This window comes from Candida pseudojiufengensis (assembly GCF_024610245.1).
Source record: "Candida pseudojiufengensis strain CBS 10847 chromosome Unknown scaffold1, whole genome shotgun sequence".
Taxonomy (NCBI): Eukaryota; Fungi; Ascomycota; class Pichiomycetes; order Serinales; family Debaryomycetaceae; genus Lodderomyces; species Lodderomyces pseudojiufengensis.
In genome coordinates this window covers 692,523-713,018 of record NW_026261530.1, presented here as the reverse complement: position 1 = coordinate 713,018, position 20,496 = coordinate 692,523, and the positions used below count along the sequence as shown (strand labels likewise).

General features: G+C 28.7%; 7 protein-coding genes across 7 annotated transcripts; 4 read left to right on the top strand and 3 right to left on the bottom strand. All coding sequences in view use genetic code 12, as the record gives it.

Moving 5' to 3' along the window:
* Window positions 1–3,705: 3,705 nt before the first annotated feature.
* Window positions 3,706–4,938, top strand: STE2 (alpha-factor pheromone receptor; the record flags this gene model as incomplete). The annotated part of the gene is made up of 1 exon (XM_051758224.1): window positions 3,706–4,938. One exon carries the CDS (start codon window positions 3,706–3,708, stop codon window positions 4,936–4,938), a length of 1,233 nt encoding a protein of 410 aa, XP_051613803.1.
* Window positions 4,939–5,202: 264 nt separating this feature from the next.
* KGF55_003430 (uncharacterized protein) lies at window positions 5,203–6,450 on the top strand (the record flags this gene model as incomplete). The annotated part of the gene is made up of 1 exon (XM_051758223.1): window positions 5,203–6,450. One exon carries the CDS (start codon window positions 5,203–5,205, stop codon window positions 6,448–6,450), a length of 1,248 nt encoding a protein of 415 aa, XP_051613802.1.
* A 1,548-nt stretch (window positions 6,451–7,998) lies between these two features.
* Window positions 7,999–9,420, bottom strand: KGF55_003429 (uncharacterized protein; the record flags this gene model as incomplete). The annotated part of the gene is made up of 1 exon (XM_051758222.1): window positions 7,999–9,420. One exon carries the CDS (start codon window positions 9,418–9,420, stop codon window positions 7,999–8,001), a length of 1,422 nt encoding a protein of 473 aa, XP_051613801.1.
* Window positions 9,421–10,052: 632 nt separating this feature from the next.
* On the bottom strand, window positions 10,053–10,490 carry KGF55_003428 (uncharacterized protein; the record flags this gene model as incomplete). Its single annotated transcript, XM_051758221.1, has 1 exon — window positions 10,053–10,490. The coding sequence occupies one exon, from the start codon at window positions 10,488–10,490 to the stop codon at window positions 10,053–10,055; it is 438 nt and encodes a 145-aa protein (XP_051613800.1).
* Window positions 10,491–15,126: 4,636 nt separating this feature from the next.
* On the top strand, window positions 15,127–15,894 carry KGF55_003427 (uncharacterized protein; the record flags this gene model as incomplete). The annotated part of the gene is made up of 2 exons (XM_051758220.1): window positions 15,127–15,306; window positions 15,505–15,894. The coding sequence occupies 2 exons, from the start codon at window positions 15,127–15,129 to the stop codon at window positions 15,892–15,894; spliced, it is 570 nt and encodes a 189-aa protein (XP_051613799.1).
* A 497-nt stretch (window positions 15,895–16,391) lies between these two features.
* On the bottom strand, window positions 16,392–17,080 carry KGF55_003426 (uncharacterized protein; the record flags this gene model as incomplete). The annotated part of the gene is made up of 2 exons (XM_051758218.1): window positions 16,392–16,594; window positions 17,005–17,080. 2 exons carry the CDS (start codon window positions 17,078–17,080, stop codon window positions 16,392–16,394), a joined length of 279 nt encoding a protein of 92 aa, XP_051613798.1.
* A 473-nt stretch (window positions 17,081–17,553) lies between these two features.
* KGF55_003425 (uncharacterized protein) lies at window positions 17,554–20,280 on the top strand (the record flags this gene model as incomplete). The annotated part of the gene is made up of 1 exon (XM_051758217.1): window positions 17,554–20,280. One exon carries the CDS (start codon window positions 17,554–17,556, stop codon window positions 20,278–20,280), a length of 2,727 nt encoding a protein of 908 aa, XP_051613797.1.
* Between the last annotated feature and the right edge of the window lie 216 nt (window positions 20,281–20,496).

Below are 20,496 nucleotides of genomic sequence, written 5' to 3'. Positions count from 1 at the left end.
AATTTTGATGAGCTAATCAAAAAAAAAAAAAAAATTTGTCTGATGAATACACTCAAAAAATCAGACATAAAATGTAACAATGCTAATTGTGAATTACGTACTTAATTTCAAAAAAATATTTTTTCAAACTCCTGTCGGATCGAGATCATGCATAACCTTAGTTAAAACTCTTAAATGGATGAACATCCATACTAAATAGTTTTGTTTAAATACCTCAAAAGGAAAAAGAATAATGTAACTCAAAACAACTTCTTGTATAACCTAGGATGAAATATCAGATACTTGAACGATTTGGTTACAAGGCTTGGTTGGTTTAATATTTTTACTTTGTATGATTTGGGAGTCCCCTCTATTTCTCGAAAGGTTCTACATATGGTAAGTTTCTACGATATTCAAACCCCGCTTTTGATTACTACAATTCGACATTGATTAAATTTTTTAAACAATTTTCATTCTAACCATTTAATTCATTCAAATTGGGTCGTTAAATTTATATTGACATGCATTCTAACATTCATGACATCATATAGTTTCGTTTAGGTGGTACAATTCTTTCAATTACAATGTGGTGATTTTATTAATTGATTCCCCGAACAAGATAAAAACATTGAAAAAGTTTTATAAGCCTTGATTTTTTTACTTTTGATATTATAATAACTTGCATTGCCAAGGAAAACTTTAATAAAAAAAATACGAGAGGGTTCTCACTTTTCCCTGCCAAGAAAAATGGTGTTTGAAAATTACATATTATTTATGTGTAAGACCAAAATATTTGTTAAATCTATGACGTTATGATCGAATAAAGTTCATGATGATTAATCTTAAAAGACTTCTAGCCACGAACTTTTTATTTAAGAGTGTAAAAGTAGAATACTTGATTTCATTATTTTCAACATAAATCGGAATATAACTCGGAGACTTTATTTTAATTTTGTAACTTTAATGAGTGTTGTAGTCCTTTTTCTTTTTCTTATGTGAAAACTTCTGCAAAGTTCGTGATTCAAAACAAACACATGGAAACCTTCAAGGAGTATATAGTTATAGATAGAGCTATTCTTGCAAAAATTACTAAAAGCGAATAGTTGCAATGCATTCGCTAGGTCCAACTGTTGGGTCCGATCGCGCACAAGTTTAGGGTTAAACAATACAGCTTTTGATATAAAAAAAAGAAAAAAATTGACTCCCAATATTTATTTATAGAATTGTGGTCTTATCTCGATTCAATAACCTATTGAAGAGTCAACTAAAATTTGATTGATTTCAAGTTTTTGACAAGTAACGGTTCGTTTCGTATATCTCAGAAATAATTTTACTAAAATAAAAACATATTGTAGTTTATTCAAAGCGTTATGTATAAAACTGTCTGTTCAATCCTAATATTCTATAAGTATCCAATTTAAGTAAAAAATTAAATAATCTATATTTGAAACCATCTGAATTATTTTAAGTTTTGAAACAGAATTAAGCTGGATATAAATCTTTCCCAAGTTTTAGATAGAGTCTAATTAAATCCGAGAAATCTAATACTTTGACGTATTTAATAGCTCGATAATTGTCCTTGGTATCCTAAAATTTGAATGCTAATGTTACATGTTTTATATAATTCGGTAAAACACTTAACCATTGAATTGAAAAAATAAAAGTAATTTATGTTGTTTGCGAATGAAAGAAACAATAAAGATTGGGATTTCTTCATCTTCCTTTCTTGTTTCCTCCCTGAATAATTATCGCCTAAGCTAAAAGTCATAGGCACATGTTAGACGAATCATCAAATAAACGAAATAATAATATTTTAGAAAGACTACGAACCAATTTATTTTAGTTTGTTCCGTACGTAACCGGTGTCTTGACACAATTCCTTATCTCTAGTCTAAATAAAAACTTCAAAGCTATGGTCTTTATCTCCATAACCGCTAAATATAGTTTTTGTCTGATTTTTAGCAATTAAATAAGCTTTTGTTTGAGATATTTTATTTTGTTGATTGTGATTTAAAATACATCGGACTTATAAGCTTATAATAAACCCGTGGATTTAATACATTATAAAAAGTTTAAAAACATGATCGATCCGAGATATATTGACACTATAATTTATATAAAGTGATATATGTATGCATATCTCAAATTGGAGTTATATTGTTATTTTTAGAAATGTCTATCATAGTTGTATATGGTTGAGGCAAAAAAGCCTCGAATTTGACAGCATTCAATCCTTCATTATCAAAATCTAAGCGAATTATATTCTAAAATTAGAAAATTCTTTTCCATTACTTTGCTATCATACTAACTATTAATTTTGATGAAACACTTTTTCTCAAAATGTTTGACAAGTGACTACTATACTTTTTTTAACCAATTATGTTGCAAAAATTCAGTAAAAATCAATATAGACTACAAAGTCACTGGAGACAGATTTATTACATACTTCTCACAGAAACTACATTTTCATCGCCTTCAAGTAATATTGTCTAGAATATCATCACAGTGTTTCGTGAATTAAAGATAAATATTACATCAATTTGATATCTTTTGTTTCAATCACCAGTATTGAATTTCACTTGGGGTTTATTAGGCTTTTAGATGTATAGTTAATTTCACAATTCTTCTAAATGATGATAATACACAATGTTTACAATTTTGAGAAAAAGTAACAGTGTTAGTACTTGTCACAATCAATCTAACACTGATGTTGCTGCTAATGGTGCTAGGACTGTTGTTGGTTATTATATAAAACTTTCCAACTCCATTTACAAAAAAAGCTAAGAATACAAGCACTATACAGTAAAGCTATTTAAGACTTTAAAAGTTTGTATGAAATTTGTTCATTTCATTGAATTTGAAAAAGGTATAGATATTTAATTACGAAACAATAATAAAATGTGGAGTTAAACATGGGTCGTATTATGGATCTATAGCTGGTAACACCATGCAACATCCAACACATGCATTTACACGACGGAAAATGTAAACTTGATTTAAGAAGTTGATTGGACATTTAAATCTTGATAATTTGACGATGAAAATTGGAGCATAAAAATAATATTAGATTATAGTTTTTCTCTTGGTAAAAATTAAAATTTCAAAATTTCAAACCTTATCGATATAAAAGATGAAATTGTAAAAGTTTGTTGAATTTAACCTGTTGTGCATTAATTCTGGAGATTATAAATCAATGTCTCTAGCCTCATTTGTTGATTATCACAACCAATTCTGAAACTTGCCATCATCTAATACGCTTAAGTAGTTTGTACTGCCAACCATTATGAACTGGTTACCAAAACTCACCGTATTTGATTGACTAACTGATAAAAGTCGCAGTCATCCAGTTGTATATCAATAAATATTATATTATGCAAGTAATTAAACTTTAAATTGATTGAATTATTTTTTTTTTTTTTGCAATTTTGCAACCATTGTCAAATCCAAAACGGGTAATTTTTAACAAGATGATTCAATTCAATAAAAAATGTGAAAATCAACAAGAAAAGATTACAACAATAATGGGGATTACATCTTGTACGTCGTCAGTTCACAATAATAAGAAACATGAAATATAATAATTTTCATTATCTTGATTACTTTATAATTTATTCATATAAATCCTTTCAAATCTGAAACAAGTTTAATTAAATTTTTATATAAATGATCAAATTTCAGTTTGATTAATTTTTTTTGAATCAATTCAAAAATTCTTTCAAATCACAAATGATTAATAAATCAAATATGGATCAAGAAATTAGTCAAATAAATTCAGGTGCTATCAGCATCACATATACAATTCCAGGTGTACCAAATGTTCAAACTGTTCCATTTGGAGAACTTGATAAATATCATCAAGCTCAAATGAATAATGGTATTGTATTAGGTGTTACAATAGGTGCTTCATCAATGTTATTGATTGTTTTATTAGGAATTTTGTATAAAAAATTCAAGACTTTGAAAACCTCATTATTATTTAACTTAAATATTGGAATTTTACTTATGATTATTTTCAGATCTGGTTGTTACATTAACTATTTATTAAATAATTTAGCAAGTATTAGTTTTAATTTTACAGGTGTTTATAATGGAGAAAGTTTTGCAAGTTCTGATGCGGCAAATGGATTTAAAGTATTGTTAATTACATTAATTCAAGCTTCATTAATTTATCAAATATATGTCATGTTCAAAAATCCTACTTTTAAAAATTGGGGTATATTAGCATCAATATTAGCTGGTTCTTTAGCACTTGCATCAATTGCTACTCAAATCTATAGCACTATTAGATCTCATTTGAATTTTGTTGCTGGTACTTCAGGTTCACCAATTAGAATTGATGGTATTTTAATGGATTTACCAACAATTTTATTTTCAGTAAGTATTAACATCATTTCAATCTTATTAACTATTAAATTGGGATTAGCTATTAAAACAAGAAGATATTTAGGATTAAAACAATTTGATTCATTTCATATTTTATTCATTATGTCAACTCAAACTATGGTTATACCATCAATTATTTTATTTGTTCATTATTTTAATTATAAACATGCTAATACTACGTTAATTAATGTATCATTATTATTAATTGTTATATCATTACCCTTAAGTTCTTTATGGGCTCAAACTGCCAATGATGTTAGAAAAATTAGTTCATCACCAAGTATGTCATTCATTTCAAGATCTTCATCAAATTATAGTAATAATCAAGATACTTTAGGCAGTGCATCTTCAAGAATTTCTAAATTCAATACAATAGCATCTTCAAGTTCAACAACTCCAGTAACATTAAAAGGTGGAATGGATGATGCAGACTCATTTGATTTAAATAGGAATCTGGATTCAAATCCATTGGGAAGTACAGTCAATACTGGATTACCAAGGGATTTGGAAAAATATTTAAATGAAGATATTGATGAAGGTATTATTGCAAGAGAAATTACCATTTTAAAAGATTAAGTTTGATAACCCAAACATTTTTTGATTTTCATTTCCAACTTTATTAGCATTGGCATTTTTCATTCTTTCAGACTTTGATCATTTTATAAGCATAAGCATTTTTAATTCATTCGGTCTATATACTGGTTTTTTATAGTTCTTTCTAGTTTCTCTTAATAAATAATTGAAGTTAATATTTGCGTTCTCAAAATCGCATTCGATTTTATTAAAATTAATTTCTAGTACGAATTTGCAACTCAATTCTTCAACAACATCGTATTGAATATGGTTGCTGAACCAGTTCAAGCGACAGTGCAAACTTTGAATCGACTAATAACTCAAACAAATGATTTTATAAATACTCAACAAGAGAAATTGCAACATTCAGAAATTTATGAAAAGCTTTTTAATGCTGATAATCCAATTTCAATAATACCACAACAGGCACCAAAACCAAAATCTAATACAACTAGTCTATTTGACAAGATCTTGCATAGAATTAGCGAAAGGAAAGTCACATATGGAACAATATTAGCAATTGGTTTGGGTATAACATGCTATAAACTTCACACCATATATTTAAAATCTTCACAACCCGATAAATTCAAAAAAAGAGTTCCAAAACTATCTAACGGAGCAAGAAATGATACAATTTTGATTATAGGATCACCTACTGAACCAATAACAAGACTAATTGCACTTGATTTAGAAAAAAGAGGTTTCATAGTGTATTTGACCATTTTGGACAATATAGATTTGAAATATATTGAGTCAAATAAGTTGAGTGATGAAGTTAATTATATTGATCTCACTAAAACTTCAATTGAAAATAGCATATCTCAATTCAATCAACTTTTGAAAACACCAGTGATACCATTCGAAAGAGCAGAACCTCATTATTTGAAATTGAGAAGTGTTATATTTGCACCAAGTTTATATTTCCCCATTGGACCTATTGAAAATATTGGTATAAACACATGGCAGAAATTGAATGAAAGGTTATTGACTTATCTTAAATTATTTTCTTCAGGGTTGATTCAATTAATTAGGAACCAACATTCAAATTTACTACTTATTAATTCAACTAATACTAGCTCATTAAACGTACCATATCATGCACCAGAAACAATGTTGCAAAATCAGTTATCAAATCTTTTTACAACACTAACTTATGAGTTAAAACAATTTGGTATAAATGTTACGCAATTGAAATTGGGTAATATAAGTTTGTCTAATCAAAAAATAAATTCAAATACTAGAATTGAAAGTTTGATTAATTCTGAAATCAGAGCATGGACTTCGGAGATGAAGCAATTTTATGGCTCCAACTTTAGTAAAAACATGTTTAAATCAAACAAGATTAAGGGAATTGGTGGTAAAGGAACTTCAATTAAAGGGTTGTACCATTTAATTTTTGAATTGATATATGGAAAACATAATCCAAATGTTGTTTATTATGGCAAAGGGGCTCGATTATACAATATCTTATCGTATTTAGTACCAATTTCTTGGTTAAGCTGGTATTTTAACTAATCTATGTGTATCGTAGGTAGTGCACATTTGTAAATATTATACACTACCAACAACCAAAAGTAAAAAAGATGGGCAAACAAAAATTTTTTTTCTTTCCTTTTCATTTCTCTTTTTTTCCTCTTCACGCCCATAAACAAAGAATTATCTATCGAAGCTTTACAAAAGGATCTAAGACTTTATGTCTTTCATCAATATTAATCATCAGATTGCTTCGGGGAAAGTCTCCTGTCAATATAGCGGAAACGCAATGGAATATCATCGATTTCCCATTACACTAAATTTTAATAGTTGAATTTCAAATCACTACAACATCCCAAAGATATATATCGATATACGAATTATCTTGAAAGAGCAAGAGAAAGTATGAAAGATTGATATGAAGTACTTAAGTGATTGGTGAGCCGCTGTGCCACCTTTATAACTAAAACTAAGATTAATATTGAGATTATAACTGAAATTAAGATTATAACTAAAAACTAATACTAAAACTAAATGTTTACTCAGGTTGAGCCAGTGAGCCGCCTATTAGATATATTAAATGACGAGGTTGAGCCAAAAGAGCCTCCTCCAGTCTTAAAAACTATATGAAATACACTGTTTGAAATATAACAAGCGAACTGTACATCAAAGAATATTCCGGTTTGTATATTGTCATTGGTTTTTGAATATAAGAAATAATTGGTGGATTTAAGTCGGTCGGTCTTTTGGCTTTTTCATTCAATGTTTCAGGTCCTAGGGTTATTTTCATAAAAGTGGAAATACTATCTCGTTAGAGGTCTTTTTTCTTTTTGCTTAAAGGAACTTGTTCTTTTTTGGAAAAAGCTCTGGTATTGAAGCGAAGAGAATATTCTCAAGAATGGATTTGTTTTAACTTTGTGGAGTTAGTCACACTGAATCGATTTCTGCTGATAATGTTTCTTAATATTTCGATTATTTTTGGCGATGGTACTACTCGATGCGTTCTGTACTTATGTTCTCGCCTCCGGGCATATTTCGCCTTCGGGCATGTCGCCTTCGGGCAAGTTTTGGCCTTCGGGCGTGTTTTCGCCTTCGGGCATGTTTATGGCCTTCGGGCAATTTGTTACATTCTTTGGGATCTGAATTGTTTTGAGATGGATTCAACATTAGAAGATAAGGTGTTCAATTCCCAACTTGGTTTTTTTAATTCCTTGTTGGATGTTTCAAATGTGTTTCCCTCGGGAAATTCATTTTATGATTTGACAATGGGACTTGGTGTCCTAAACGATAGTCATGATAATTGGTCGTTAGACTAACTCAATGGAGCTTACTCTTGTTTTATGGGTGTCCTTTTTACTTATTTTTAAACTTGAATCTTTTTAGAGATTATGTACTGTCAAAGGTGCCAAGTTTGTGATTGTATATAGAAAATTAGTGCTAGATTTTGAATATGATGAAACATCCAAGCAAACATAGAGTCAAGCTCTGATATATATATAAAATATATTTCTTGATGAGAGTTGCAAAATTTCTGAATTCAATATGATCTCGCAAAATAAAATGAATTTTTTATTAAATTATTTAAACTTCTTACTCTACTTTCCAATGACTTGTTAAACTATTACCTCCACCAGATGAACTATCATTGTTCAGTAATTCTGCAACATATAAAACTAAAGTAGTCACCATATTCACCCAATTCCAAAATTTCCAAGGATGAACAATTAAAGTATTTTGAGAAACACCCCAAAGTGGCCAAATTTGTAGTTCTGTACCTAACTCACCAATGTATGATAGCATCAAATGAGAATATACTGCTATTATTAAACATGGAGAATAAGCATAAATGAGCCGTATGATAGCAGATGGTGGTTGATGATGTGGAGGTTTTAAATGAAATGATTTTCTTGATTTTAAAGGTACTCTTTCATCTTTTAGTAGATTTTGATCTTCATTTTCATTTTCATTATTAATCATTTCACTTATTGCTGAACTTGAAGTTTGTCTTGATCTTGGTTGTGGAGTTTTAGGTGGAGTAACAGTAGGATATGATACTGATTGATATAATGAAGGTATAATTTTCGTTGCTGCATAGAATACTCCTATTCTATAAGCCAAATTTAATAATAATGGTAATGTTAAATTATGAATAGCCATAACCAAAAATTCCCAAACTCCTTTGAATGATAAAGGTAATGTTGATGCTAAAAATGGAACAACTTCTGAAATGGGATTTAAAATAGATGGTGGAATCTTTGGAATTTCTTTACGCACATTTTGAGTTGCTTGTGTAAGTAAATTTGTTAATGCAGCTGATGCACCTTCTGATAATATTGGGAAAGTTTCATAAATACATCTAACAATATATGCAAATAATAATGAAGATTCAATCATGGAACCTTTACCACTAACAATACCAAATAAACATAATCCAATTGTCATTGTTAATAAGGAACCTAATAATGAAGCACTTACCATATCAATTGTAAATGGAAATACATAAATTCTGTATAAAAAATAAAATGCACCTGTATCAACTAAAGCACTTCCAATTAAAGATATAATTAACCAAGAATCTGATCTATAGATTGTTAACCAACTAATTGTTTGTCCAATAGCTTGAATCAATAATAATGAACAAAACCCTTCTAATATTGTAAAAATAGGAGTAGCATTAATTAATAAAAATTTCCAAATTTCAACTGGATTATATTTAGAATTTGATATAACATTTGTATTATAATAACTTAAAAAATAAGTTAAAATACTAGGTATAAAAAAATGTTGACTATAATAAATCATTGATATCCATTTAAAATATCTTGTTCTTCTTGCAATTAATCTTATTGTTGTTAATATGAAATAAATAACCATTGTTGTCAATGAAAATGCCAATCCACAATTAACACCACCAACATCAAACGCTAGTGGTATTGTTAAGATTATTAATACCAAATATAATGTAGAAAATAATGCACTTATGGATCGTGTAGTATTTTTGATGAGTGACATTTGTAAAAGTATTTTATTGAGCCATTTATTGAGGGTTGGGGTGCTATGTAAAATGTTATTTAATTGATAATAAAACTGTTGCTTCTTGTATTCGTCAATTTATGAATTGAAATTGTTTGATGATAATGAGATTCCTTCGGCTAATATGTTGAATATTTCAATGTTATTAATAGTACTGTTGAATACTAATTTCGTTATATATATGATTGTTTAGCTTAGACGGTGTATTAACTACGTAAAAACAGATTAATTGATATGATGATGATTATATATAGTGGTTGTAAATTAGTGAACACTTGATTATCAAGATAATTTTTTTTTCTTTCAATTGTTTTGATTTAAGTTTATCTTTTTTTTAGTATGTAAGATATTAAATAAGTATACGATAATATCAATGCTTAGTGCTTGTAATGACTTGATAGAATAAAGCACGTAGAATCTTGACCGTAGATAATATACAAGACTGGGGATACGTTATAGAGCAAGATGAATAAGAACTGACTTCTAGTACATAAACATTACATTCTACTATACCTAATACATAAGGCTTTTGGTGTTTCATTTCAACCATTATCATTAACTTCATAAATTCATTACATATCATACTTCTAAGTTTGAGTACTTCATAACTATTAAAATCCTAAGAAGCTTTTCTTTTTCAACTTCAAATTTTCTCTTAAAATATTCCTTAATTCGTTTTCATTTGTTTTATTATCATAAAAAATATTAAAAGCATCTAGATATCGTATAACTTCAAATCTTTGTAAATATTGTACATCATTTAATTTATTTATAGGTGGTAAACCAAAATCTTCTGGAATTTCACCACCTGGAAAAGTTATAGATGAATTTCTTGAATGATGATAATTTCCGTTATTATTTTTAAGTGTAATTGCTGGATTGATAGATGTTTCCTTTGTTGGAGTTGGAGAATGTGATTTTGATTTGTAAAATGGTTCTATATCATTTTTAACATTTTCTTCTATAGTTTGAGTATAGTCTAAATTTTGATACGATGTTGTATGGGGTTGTTGTCTAAAAGATAATCTAACTTTGGTTATAAGATTCATCTAAATTAATGTCATTAATAAATGGGAACTTTCGATCCAAATAACTCGTCAAAAGAAAGTGAAATTTATTTGAGATGATTCTTTTCAATCCAAGAAATCAAACATTTATAAAATGAACTCAATCTTTTGTATAAAAGGATTTAAAACTGATATATATTATCACCGTATAAGTATCGTAACATAAAAAAATGTTATCATAATACGAGGAAAAAAGTATAGAAGGACTTGAAATTTGACGTATTATTTTAATTTGAAACCAACTTTTTGGGTGTATTCAAATCAGTATGACATCATGTAAATGAATTTATAGAACAAACTGAAACATTCCTAACAGTTGATAGACTCATATTTAGGCCTAGTTAAAGATCTAAATTGGAATCAATCATGCATTTTTATTGTAATTAGCAATTGAACCAAAAAAAAAAAAGAAAAAAACGGCTAACTTTTATATCATATTGTATGCAAATTGTACTATTTGATCGATTTGAAGCGGTCTAGAATTAATCACTTCAATACACTAATATAGTGTGAGGCGTGGAGTGTAAATCAGATAAAAAAAATTTAATTTTTTGCGCAAAAAGTTTTTAATTTTCGAGAATTTTGAATACTCAGTTCCCAAAAGGGAAACTTTTGCCCACAACCAATTTTATATGGTAGCCCAATTTTTTTGTTAAAATTATTTTTATTTTTTTCAAAACGTAAACAAAAAAAAGTAAACAACTTTTCTTCACCAAAAAACAGCTCAATCATGGAACAACAGTTCAATTACACACTGATGTAGGTATTTGCTATTGATGCTTTGGCTTTAGGACCAGAAACCGAGACATGGGATGTTTGAAGTACGGATGGGATGGGATGGAATGTCTGGAGAATGGTTATTATAATATCAGTGATAATGATGATGATGATGATTCGGTTTTGAGTAGCTCTGATAGACACGAATAGTTAGCATCAGCTCCCAATGATCAACCTGACCCAATAAGAACTATTTTAAATGGAGGAGTATGATTAAAGCTGTGAAAGGAAAAGACATTGTTTGCTTGAATGGAAAAGAGATCGTTGTCATACGCTTCAGCGATTACAGCAGTGGATAGAAAGGGCAGACGGATCAGAAAAACTCAAGACAAGTTCTAGATAGAGAATAACTGTTTAATATATTTTAAAATTGTTGTATAATTAATGTAAATTTGTTAAATTTTAAGATTAGTCTTAACGAAAAATAAATGAAAAAGACTTAACAATTTTAACAAATTTTTCAATGTGAACTATTTCCTAAAAGGGAATGAAATTTTCAATTTTTCCAAAATCCAAAAACGCGCAAAAATCGGAAAATTGGGAAAATTTTATCGGATTTTCACGCCACGCTAGTGTGAGTTGTCTCAATTTAAATAATAAATTTCAACTTCAGAAACGATTTCTTTTACGGTTTTTTTTTTTCAATATTAATTGTTTATTAAAGCTTTCTTGTTTATTAGAGCTTTCTCTGTATTTGGGATAAAACTGAGTTCAAATATTAATATTTTATACAAAAATATGTGTTTACGTAAACAAGAAGAAGAATAGTAATTTATGCAACTTTTTACTATAACGAGTTCTTAATTTTAAATTCTAAGGATATTAAATTTGTATCGAGTCCGAAATATTGTGATTACTGAAGGAGAAACATAATAGTGCACTATCCGTATTAATTATTTTTTTGAATACATGACTGATTGAAAAATTGAAAATAATCTGTTAGTTATAGCCAGTTGATTTTAGGAACTAGGACTGATCGATAACAGTCTACAGGAAAAGCATTTTATTGCGTGAGAAGCTAAATTCAACTCGTCATCCAGTACATTTTTTGGTTCGCTGAGAGCGATTTAAAACAGTACCTAAGTAGAGCGGAATTTTCTAAAAAGGAATTAGTACGGATGTTTATGAAATTTGGTAGCCGAGGAGAGAAAAATCTCAAACAATTACATCAAAAAATTTGCAAAAATTGATCAATTTTGAGCCAAAGTATATCGAAAAAAATGAAGAAAAATAAAAAAAAATTAAAACTCTTAAAATTCAATTATTTTTCAATATTTTCTTCACGGAATAGATTCAGACTTGCCCAATTCAAACTAGACCACTCTTGTTTGATTTGAACCAATATTAATTCACTTAAAGAGGTTCGCACTTTAGAACTTTGCAACCAAACTATTAACAAATTTATTGAACTCTACCCGTTTTTATCGAAATTGTAATTTGTAGAAGATTAATCGATTGATGAGAATCAGTTACACAAGATAGATTATGAAATGATATTCTATTATGTCTGTCTCATCCTCCCTCCACACTAGATCCCAAATGGAAATTACATAAGTACTCCCTATATATTGACTTTTCTCGTAATGTATGATTGTTTCTTATTTTTGTATTTTTGTGTTCATACTTATGGACTTCGGAATTATTTGTTTTCCCGTAAATAAATCTATGCCTCATCTAAAGTTTTAATTTGTGTACGTGAGTATCAAAAGCGCAATTTGTTTTTGTTGAGATGTAATACACTGGGAGTGTATATAGCATTGAACCGCATGTAATCCAAATATAGATGTCAAGAAGAGAGTAGCTTATATCCGGGTTACAGTAATGTAACACGGACCCATATAGAAATACAATATGCAGTATCGCACTGTGTGTTGGTATTTAATATAGAGATGGCGAAATCTACTATCTGATTGGTGACTAGATTAACTAACGAACATCTATATCATCAAGATTCCCTCCAGTATCAACAGGAGAGAATATAACGGATAGATCCTAAGGTGAATCAATTTAACAGTTTTCGATTTCAAAATCAGATGCATACAATCGTTCTTTTATATTTTTCGTACAATACAATAATTATAAGATCGAACCTGTATAGAAGAAGAAAAAAATAGGATCACAACAACCTAAAACATCATATGTTTCATAGTTGAATGCTTTGAGTCAATTTCATGATATCTAGAGGAAGGGATCATTGGTTATTTGTTGTGTTTATTATTTGGAATTTACATCAAGATATTATTCAACAGTAACAGCAACATCATACTAAATTCCAAGAATAATTCAAGTTTCAATTCACAAATTTTATATACATGAAAATGATATAGAGTTCAAAAATTATCTATCAATTCACCACCCAGATCGTCAAAGTTCAAATATTTGCACTGAAAAAGCATCAGTGAGTTATCCAAGAGAAAATGCTACGTTTTTAATGTTATGTGGTAACCTAGACATGTATGAAGTTTTACAAACAATTCAAATCGTTCAAGATAGATTTAACAAGTTCAATTACGATTATACTTTTTTGAATGATGAACCATTTACAGATGAATTTATATACTTGGTCAGTTCTTGTATAACAAATGGTAAAATTAATTTTGAAATCATTCCCACTGAGCATTGGTCATATCCCTCACATATTAATTAAAATTTAGCTCAAAAAATAAGAGAGAATTTTGCAGATGTACCTTATGGAAATTTGGAAAGTTATAGACATATGTGTCGATATTTTACTGGATTTTTTTATAAACATCCAATGGTGAGACAATATCAGTATTATTGGAGAATTGAACCAAATATAAAATTAACGTGTGACATAAGTGAAGATCTTTTCAAAATGATGAAACACAATGATAAAAAATATGGATATGTTATTTCTTTATATGAATAACCCGAGACTATACTAAGTTTATGTGCAAATGTGTTGGAATCTGTCAAATTATGAAACATAAACCCAAATTTGTTACCTGATTCACCTAATGACTACGACTGGTATAGTTTATGTCATTTCTGGTCAAATTTTGAGATTGCAAACTTAGATATTTTCAATAATCATGAAATTTATGAAGTATTTTTCAAATTTTTAGATTCAAAAGGGATTCTATTATGGAAGATGGGGTGACGCACCAATCAATACAACTAGTCTTATGCTAAGTTTAAAAAAAAGAAGATTTTCATTGGTTTAATCAAGTAGATTAGGATATTATCATCCACCTTTTTCAGCATGTCCTCAAAATTCAAAAAATTTATTTGGAAAATAAATGTGTTTGTGACGCAGAAGATGAAGCTAAAGCAACCAATTTAGCTATACGAAACATTTTTTTGAAATTGTTTGAAGGATAAACTTCAGAACTTTGTAATTTAGACTTTGTATATCAATTCTTTATGTCAATAGTAATGTAAATATGATAGGACTATCAGATCGCTACCAATATTGGACTTTTGTTGTTTAAATTTGTAACGAACACGAAATTTTGAATATCTTGATTATTTTGGATAGTTTGACATCAGAACATCTTTAAAATTATCTTTAAACCTTTCCAAATTGTTTTAACAAGATCCACAGTATTACAAAATATTCAAAATGGCAATACAATTTCTATTTCTTATGTCAAGATAAGGTAAAACAAGATTATCAAAATGGTACCAAACATTACCACAAAGAGGAAAATCCTAAATACTTAGAGAATTATCAACAATAATATTATTAAGAAGAGCCAAAATGTGTAATGTTTTAAAATATGAAGATTTAAAAATGATATATATAGAAGATATGCATCATCATTTTTCACAATAGTTATAAATTATCAAGAGAATGAATTAATTGGATCAGAAATTATACATGGATTTATATGGTAATATTTGTGAACTAGATATAACTTTTGGATTTGATGAAGTTTATCATGTATTAGATGAATTAATTATTGATGGATATATTCAAGAGGGTTCTAAAAAGGAAGTCTTGGAAAGAGTTAATCAACAAGATGAGTTAGAGAATAAAGATGAATTTGAGAAGATATTGGTATAAGGTGTAAAACTAGCTTAGAAGTGTTGTTAGGCATAAACGACCTTTAAAATCAATGCATAGTTACTGTTTTAGACTAGACAGTTGGTGAACACACTGTTGGAGCCAAATAAATTACTAGATGTGAATTGCCGGGCATAAATGAATAGTAATCCTCACAAAATCAATACTAAATATTTTAGCACCATATTTTAGCACCACGAATACAAACAAACAACTATGTTTAGAAATCAAGCAAAGGATAGTAGAGAATCACCTATAAAGAAAAGCCCTAGTCTTATTGAAAAACGACAACAATTAGATTCAGCTTTAGCATCAGGAAAACCATTATCAAAAGAAGTAGCAGAAGATGAAAATCTACAAAAAGACTTTTTATATGATCAAAGTATTCAAGATGAATTTGAAATAGATGATGAATATAGTGCATTATCAGGAATAAATGATCCAAAAATATTAATAATTACATCAAGAAATCCAAGTGTTAAATTATTACAATTTTCAAAAAAAGAAATAAATTTAAAGTTTCCAAATAGTTTAAAATTAAATCGTGGTAATTATATTATAAATGATTTGGTTAAAACTTAATCAAGAGCTTCAATATCGGATTTAATAATATTACATGAACATAGAGGTGTTCGAACATCAATAACAAAAAGTCATTTTCCACATGGTCCAACTGCAATTTTTACATAACATAATGTTAAATTAAGACATGATTTACCAAATCTAGGTAACATAATTGAAGCTTATCCTCATTCAATATTTGAAAACTTTAATATTAAATTAGTTAAAACAGTTGTTAAAATTTTAGAACATTTATTTCCACCAGGTGTAAAAAAAAATAATTCAAGAGTTATAAGTTTTATAAATAATGGTGATTATATAAGTATAAGACATCATATATATGTTAAAACAAAAGATGGAATAGAAATTAGTGAAATTGGTCCCAGATTTGAAATGAAATTATATGAAATTAAATTAGGTTTACCTGATAATAAAGATGCTGATATAGAATGGCAAGTAAAAAGATTTATACGTACATCAAATAGAAAAAATTATTTATGAAATGAATAAATATGCATTTAGAAGATGCTTTCATTTTCTCTATTATCATGATTACTTCTAAAATAATTATGACCTTCATCATTTGAACTTGCTCGACTTTTACGTCTATCTCTTAAATTACCCAAATTAGTTAATACTTTACCAATTAAATTATCACCTCCATCCATTGGTCCTCCATTTGCAAAAGTTGCAACTCTACCTAAAGTAGTTCCTGTTCTTTCTATAGTATTATTTGAGGATCAGCAAAAAACCATATCTTTTTCGCCAATTTAACCAACACCTTGATTGATTCTAATCAGGTGTAAATCTTCTCAAAGTAATTTCTCTTTTATCCAATTACTCTTGGCTTGTACAAACTCATTTAATATATACCGCATGAAATATCTAATGGTGTTTTTGTTGTTAATTGTTTTGGCTCTGAAAGTTCAATTTGTCAATCATTTTCTAATCAAATTCCGAGCTTATTTGTCACTAATCAGTATTCAAAGTATGATGATAATTTATCCTTCTTTTATGGCTAAAGAGCTAAACTTGTCTCCCATGCTCTCTCTCATTATATTGTTTCATCCGATGCATTTATTTTAATATTAATGAAGTGATACAACGCGTGCAAATGTTTACAAAATTAACCAAACCGACGTGAATTTGGATCGTGGGATATTTGCTTGATTGATAATGTTGAAATTTCCTGATAATTTGAATTCATTTTCAATGATTTTTCATGATTTAGGTAGATTTGGTGATGCTTTGTTACAGATAACCAGATAAAAATAAAATACAGGTTATACGCTACCACAGATTAAAAGTGTTGCAAATTAATCCAACAAAAATATGAATTTCATCTACACATTAAGTATAAACTTATCAACTACTTAAACTTAACAATATAGTTTATCAACATAATTTAATTTGAAACTACAAATGCATTAACAAACACATTCACAATCACATCACAATTACAATAACAATTCAAAATTTCAAACTTAAAATCTGATCTAATCTGTACCATCAAAAACCAAACACTCGAAAATGTGCAACACCACAAATGAAAGTTCCTCATCACACAAGATATCCATATTAGTTTTCATGGAATACGTAATATGTTATATATGTGGGTCAATGTTTAAATCTCCGGCAATGTTATTAAGACACATCAAATCTTACCACCAACTCAACCATATGGTTCCACCCGTATATGATCCTGAAGCTAAAATTTATACTTGTCGAATTTGTAACACGAATTTTAAAGATCAAGCTAGTTACGAAACACACGAAAAGCTGCATCATAAAAATTTAAAAAAACGACCATTAAATAAAAGTGAATTGGAAAGAAAAATCCTTGATCATAAAAAATTGGGTCCTATAAAGGACATCCCGCCTGCTGTAATACAACAAGAAGTTTATACATGTCAACATATGATGAAATTGAAAGAAGTTTGTGGCAAGTCCTTTGGCGACGAATGGGATTATAAAAATCATTTTCGTGAATCACATTTATTAATTGTATGTGAGCACTGCGGAGACGAACACTTACTCCATTCCCATTATCTGCATTTGAAAACAATTGATTGCATACGAATCCGTAACTCAAAAAACAATTATGATGTTTTCAATGATAAATACAAAGATGCTAATACTACTTTTGAATCGCCTTTAAATTTAATCAATTTTGATATATTTCAACAATTTATTGATAAATTCAAAATTCCAAAAATGTCAAAACCCACAGAAATTAATAATCCTCACATGAATGATGAAAATGGAGATTCGAATAAATGTGCAAATTGTAAGTTGTCATTCTCAGGACAATTTGGTGTGATCCTCCATTTGTTCAAAAGTCCTGTGTGTATGTTGAACTATATTTTTGATATTGAAAAATTAAATGAATTATTTGATCCACTTCTTAATAACATAACTTTAAAGGATGCTTTGAGCAAAAGCATTTTAAAAACTCCAGGTGTTCTTTGTGAACTTTGTCTCAAACAAGGTTTAGAAAATTGGATTGACTGTCCCGATAGCCATTTGTCTCATTTAAGGAAAGATCATAATTTGAATCAATCTTCACAACAAAATCATTATTTAACTCTGGATTATAGCACAATAAAGTACTGCTGTTGGTTTTGTAAAAAAGATATTGACAATCATAATAAATTAAAATCTCATCTAAATGAGTGCACCATGATGAAACTATATAAGTGTCCAAACTGTAAAACACCATACTGTACTCAAAAATATATAAATTCCAATGAACATAAAAGCATATGTAAAGGGATTCTCCAAGAAAAATTGGCATTCAAGAAAAGGATCACATGGTTTGGCTTGTTGTGTTTATCGACCATCTTGAATTCAAATAATGCAAGTAATGAAATGAAAGAGTGGGTTGTTAAAAAATTAAAGATATATGAGAATCAAAAATTCGAACATTCTATTGACTCAAAAGGAACATTTACGGAAAAAATGCCAAAGCCAAATTATTTCTATGAACGTAAAAGTTCCACAAAATCAAATGGTAGTTCATTCAAAATCGTCAGTCAAAACATTAATAATCGTAATAAACAAGATACAATCAATCATTTGATAGATGGTGAAACAACCATCTTGGCTTTTCAAGAACTTTGGTTACCACATACTAACCCCATTTCAAATATAGATGACTTTGAGTCTTATAGATCAAGTTTAGAATCTCAGGTAGTTACTTTTGTGCGTAAGGCCTGGACTAAATATGTGAGTGAACACGGGGAAATCAACAAGCGTCTTCCAGCCGAATACAAAGATTATGTTTACGATGTGGAATTCAAGACTGAAAGTATGAAGTTTATCTTGATCAATATTTATGGCAAAATAGGAAAACAGATAGAAATATTAAAGGCATTGAGGAAAGCATTAGATGATTATACAACCACTCGAAAAAGGAACAAGAAATTTGAATTAAAATACATATTTGTTGGTGATCTCAATATGATCAGGGGTGCAAATGATACATTATTCAAATCAAGATTAAAATCAACACACATAGATGCATTGGATCGTATGTTGGAGAAATATAATTGTTGTGATCTACAACGAATTATTGACAAGGATGGAGTTTTAGTATCAAATATTGGAGCTGCTACATCCCGTAGACTTGATTATATCTTCATCGATCGAGAATATGTGAATAACGTCATCCGACTAGAGTCAAAATTCAAACATATTGGCACACATCTTTGCTTGACTTGTACTATGAGTCTCAATGCAAGTAATGATAATTTTATATCTAATAATCATGATTTTGAAATTCAAGACATGATTGATGTATATACCCAAATTCGTGCTGGTGCGAGTTGGGATTCAGTTATGTCGTCGATAAAGGAGTCATTTTCGGACTCAGTGGATATTTCATCAATTAAAAATATTTTGTCTCAAAAGTCGAAGGAGCTTCTGGATTTGATTACAAATATGGGTGTAAATAATTTTACAAATACTGAAATTAATGTTGGAACTGGTGCTTTTGGTAATTCGGTTCAAGAGGAAGCTTTAGTTGAAGAGGAAATTGTGGTTGATGAAGATGAAGAGGAAGATTTGCAAATAATTCGACGCAAAGAAGCTGAAGATAATAAAGTAGATACTGATAATGTTACACAATTGGATGATTTAACAGCTCAATTTGAGAAATTGCTTATTGATGAAGAGGAGTCATTTATGGAATGTGATGATTCTGAAGTTTATAAAATAAAACTTAATCCATTATACATTAGTATGATGTTTATTGAAACTTCGAGTGGTTCAGAAAGCATTGAAATTGACAGTAATTCTGACGGCGAATCCGATGATAAAATTGGAATCAAAAGAAGAATCCCATTACAAGAGATCAAAAATGATGCAAACACTGAAGAAAGAAGAAATAAGAAATCCAAAACTAAATAAATTATAGTAAATTACATATAATGAATGTACAAAATCAAACGTTTCTCTTTCCCTATAATTTCTAAACAGATTCCAAAGAGACAAAAGAAGTACAAAAATTATGGTTGATTATGGTTAATTATGTATAAACACTAACAAGCAAAGAAAAAAAATAAAGACACCAAGACCAGCAAAGCACCAAGAAATTAAAAATTCAGTAATTATTAACTTGAAATT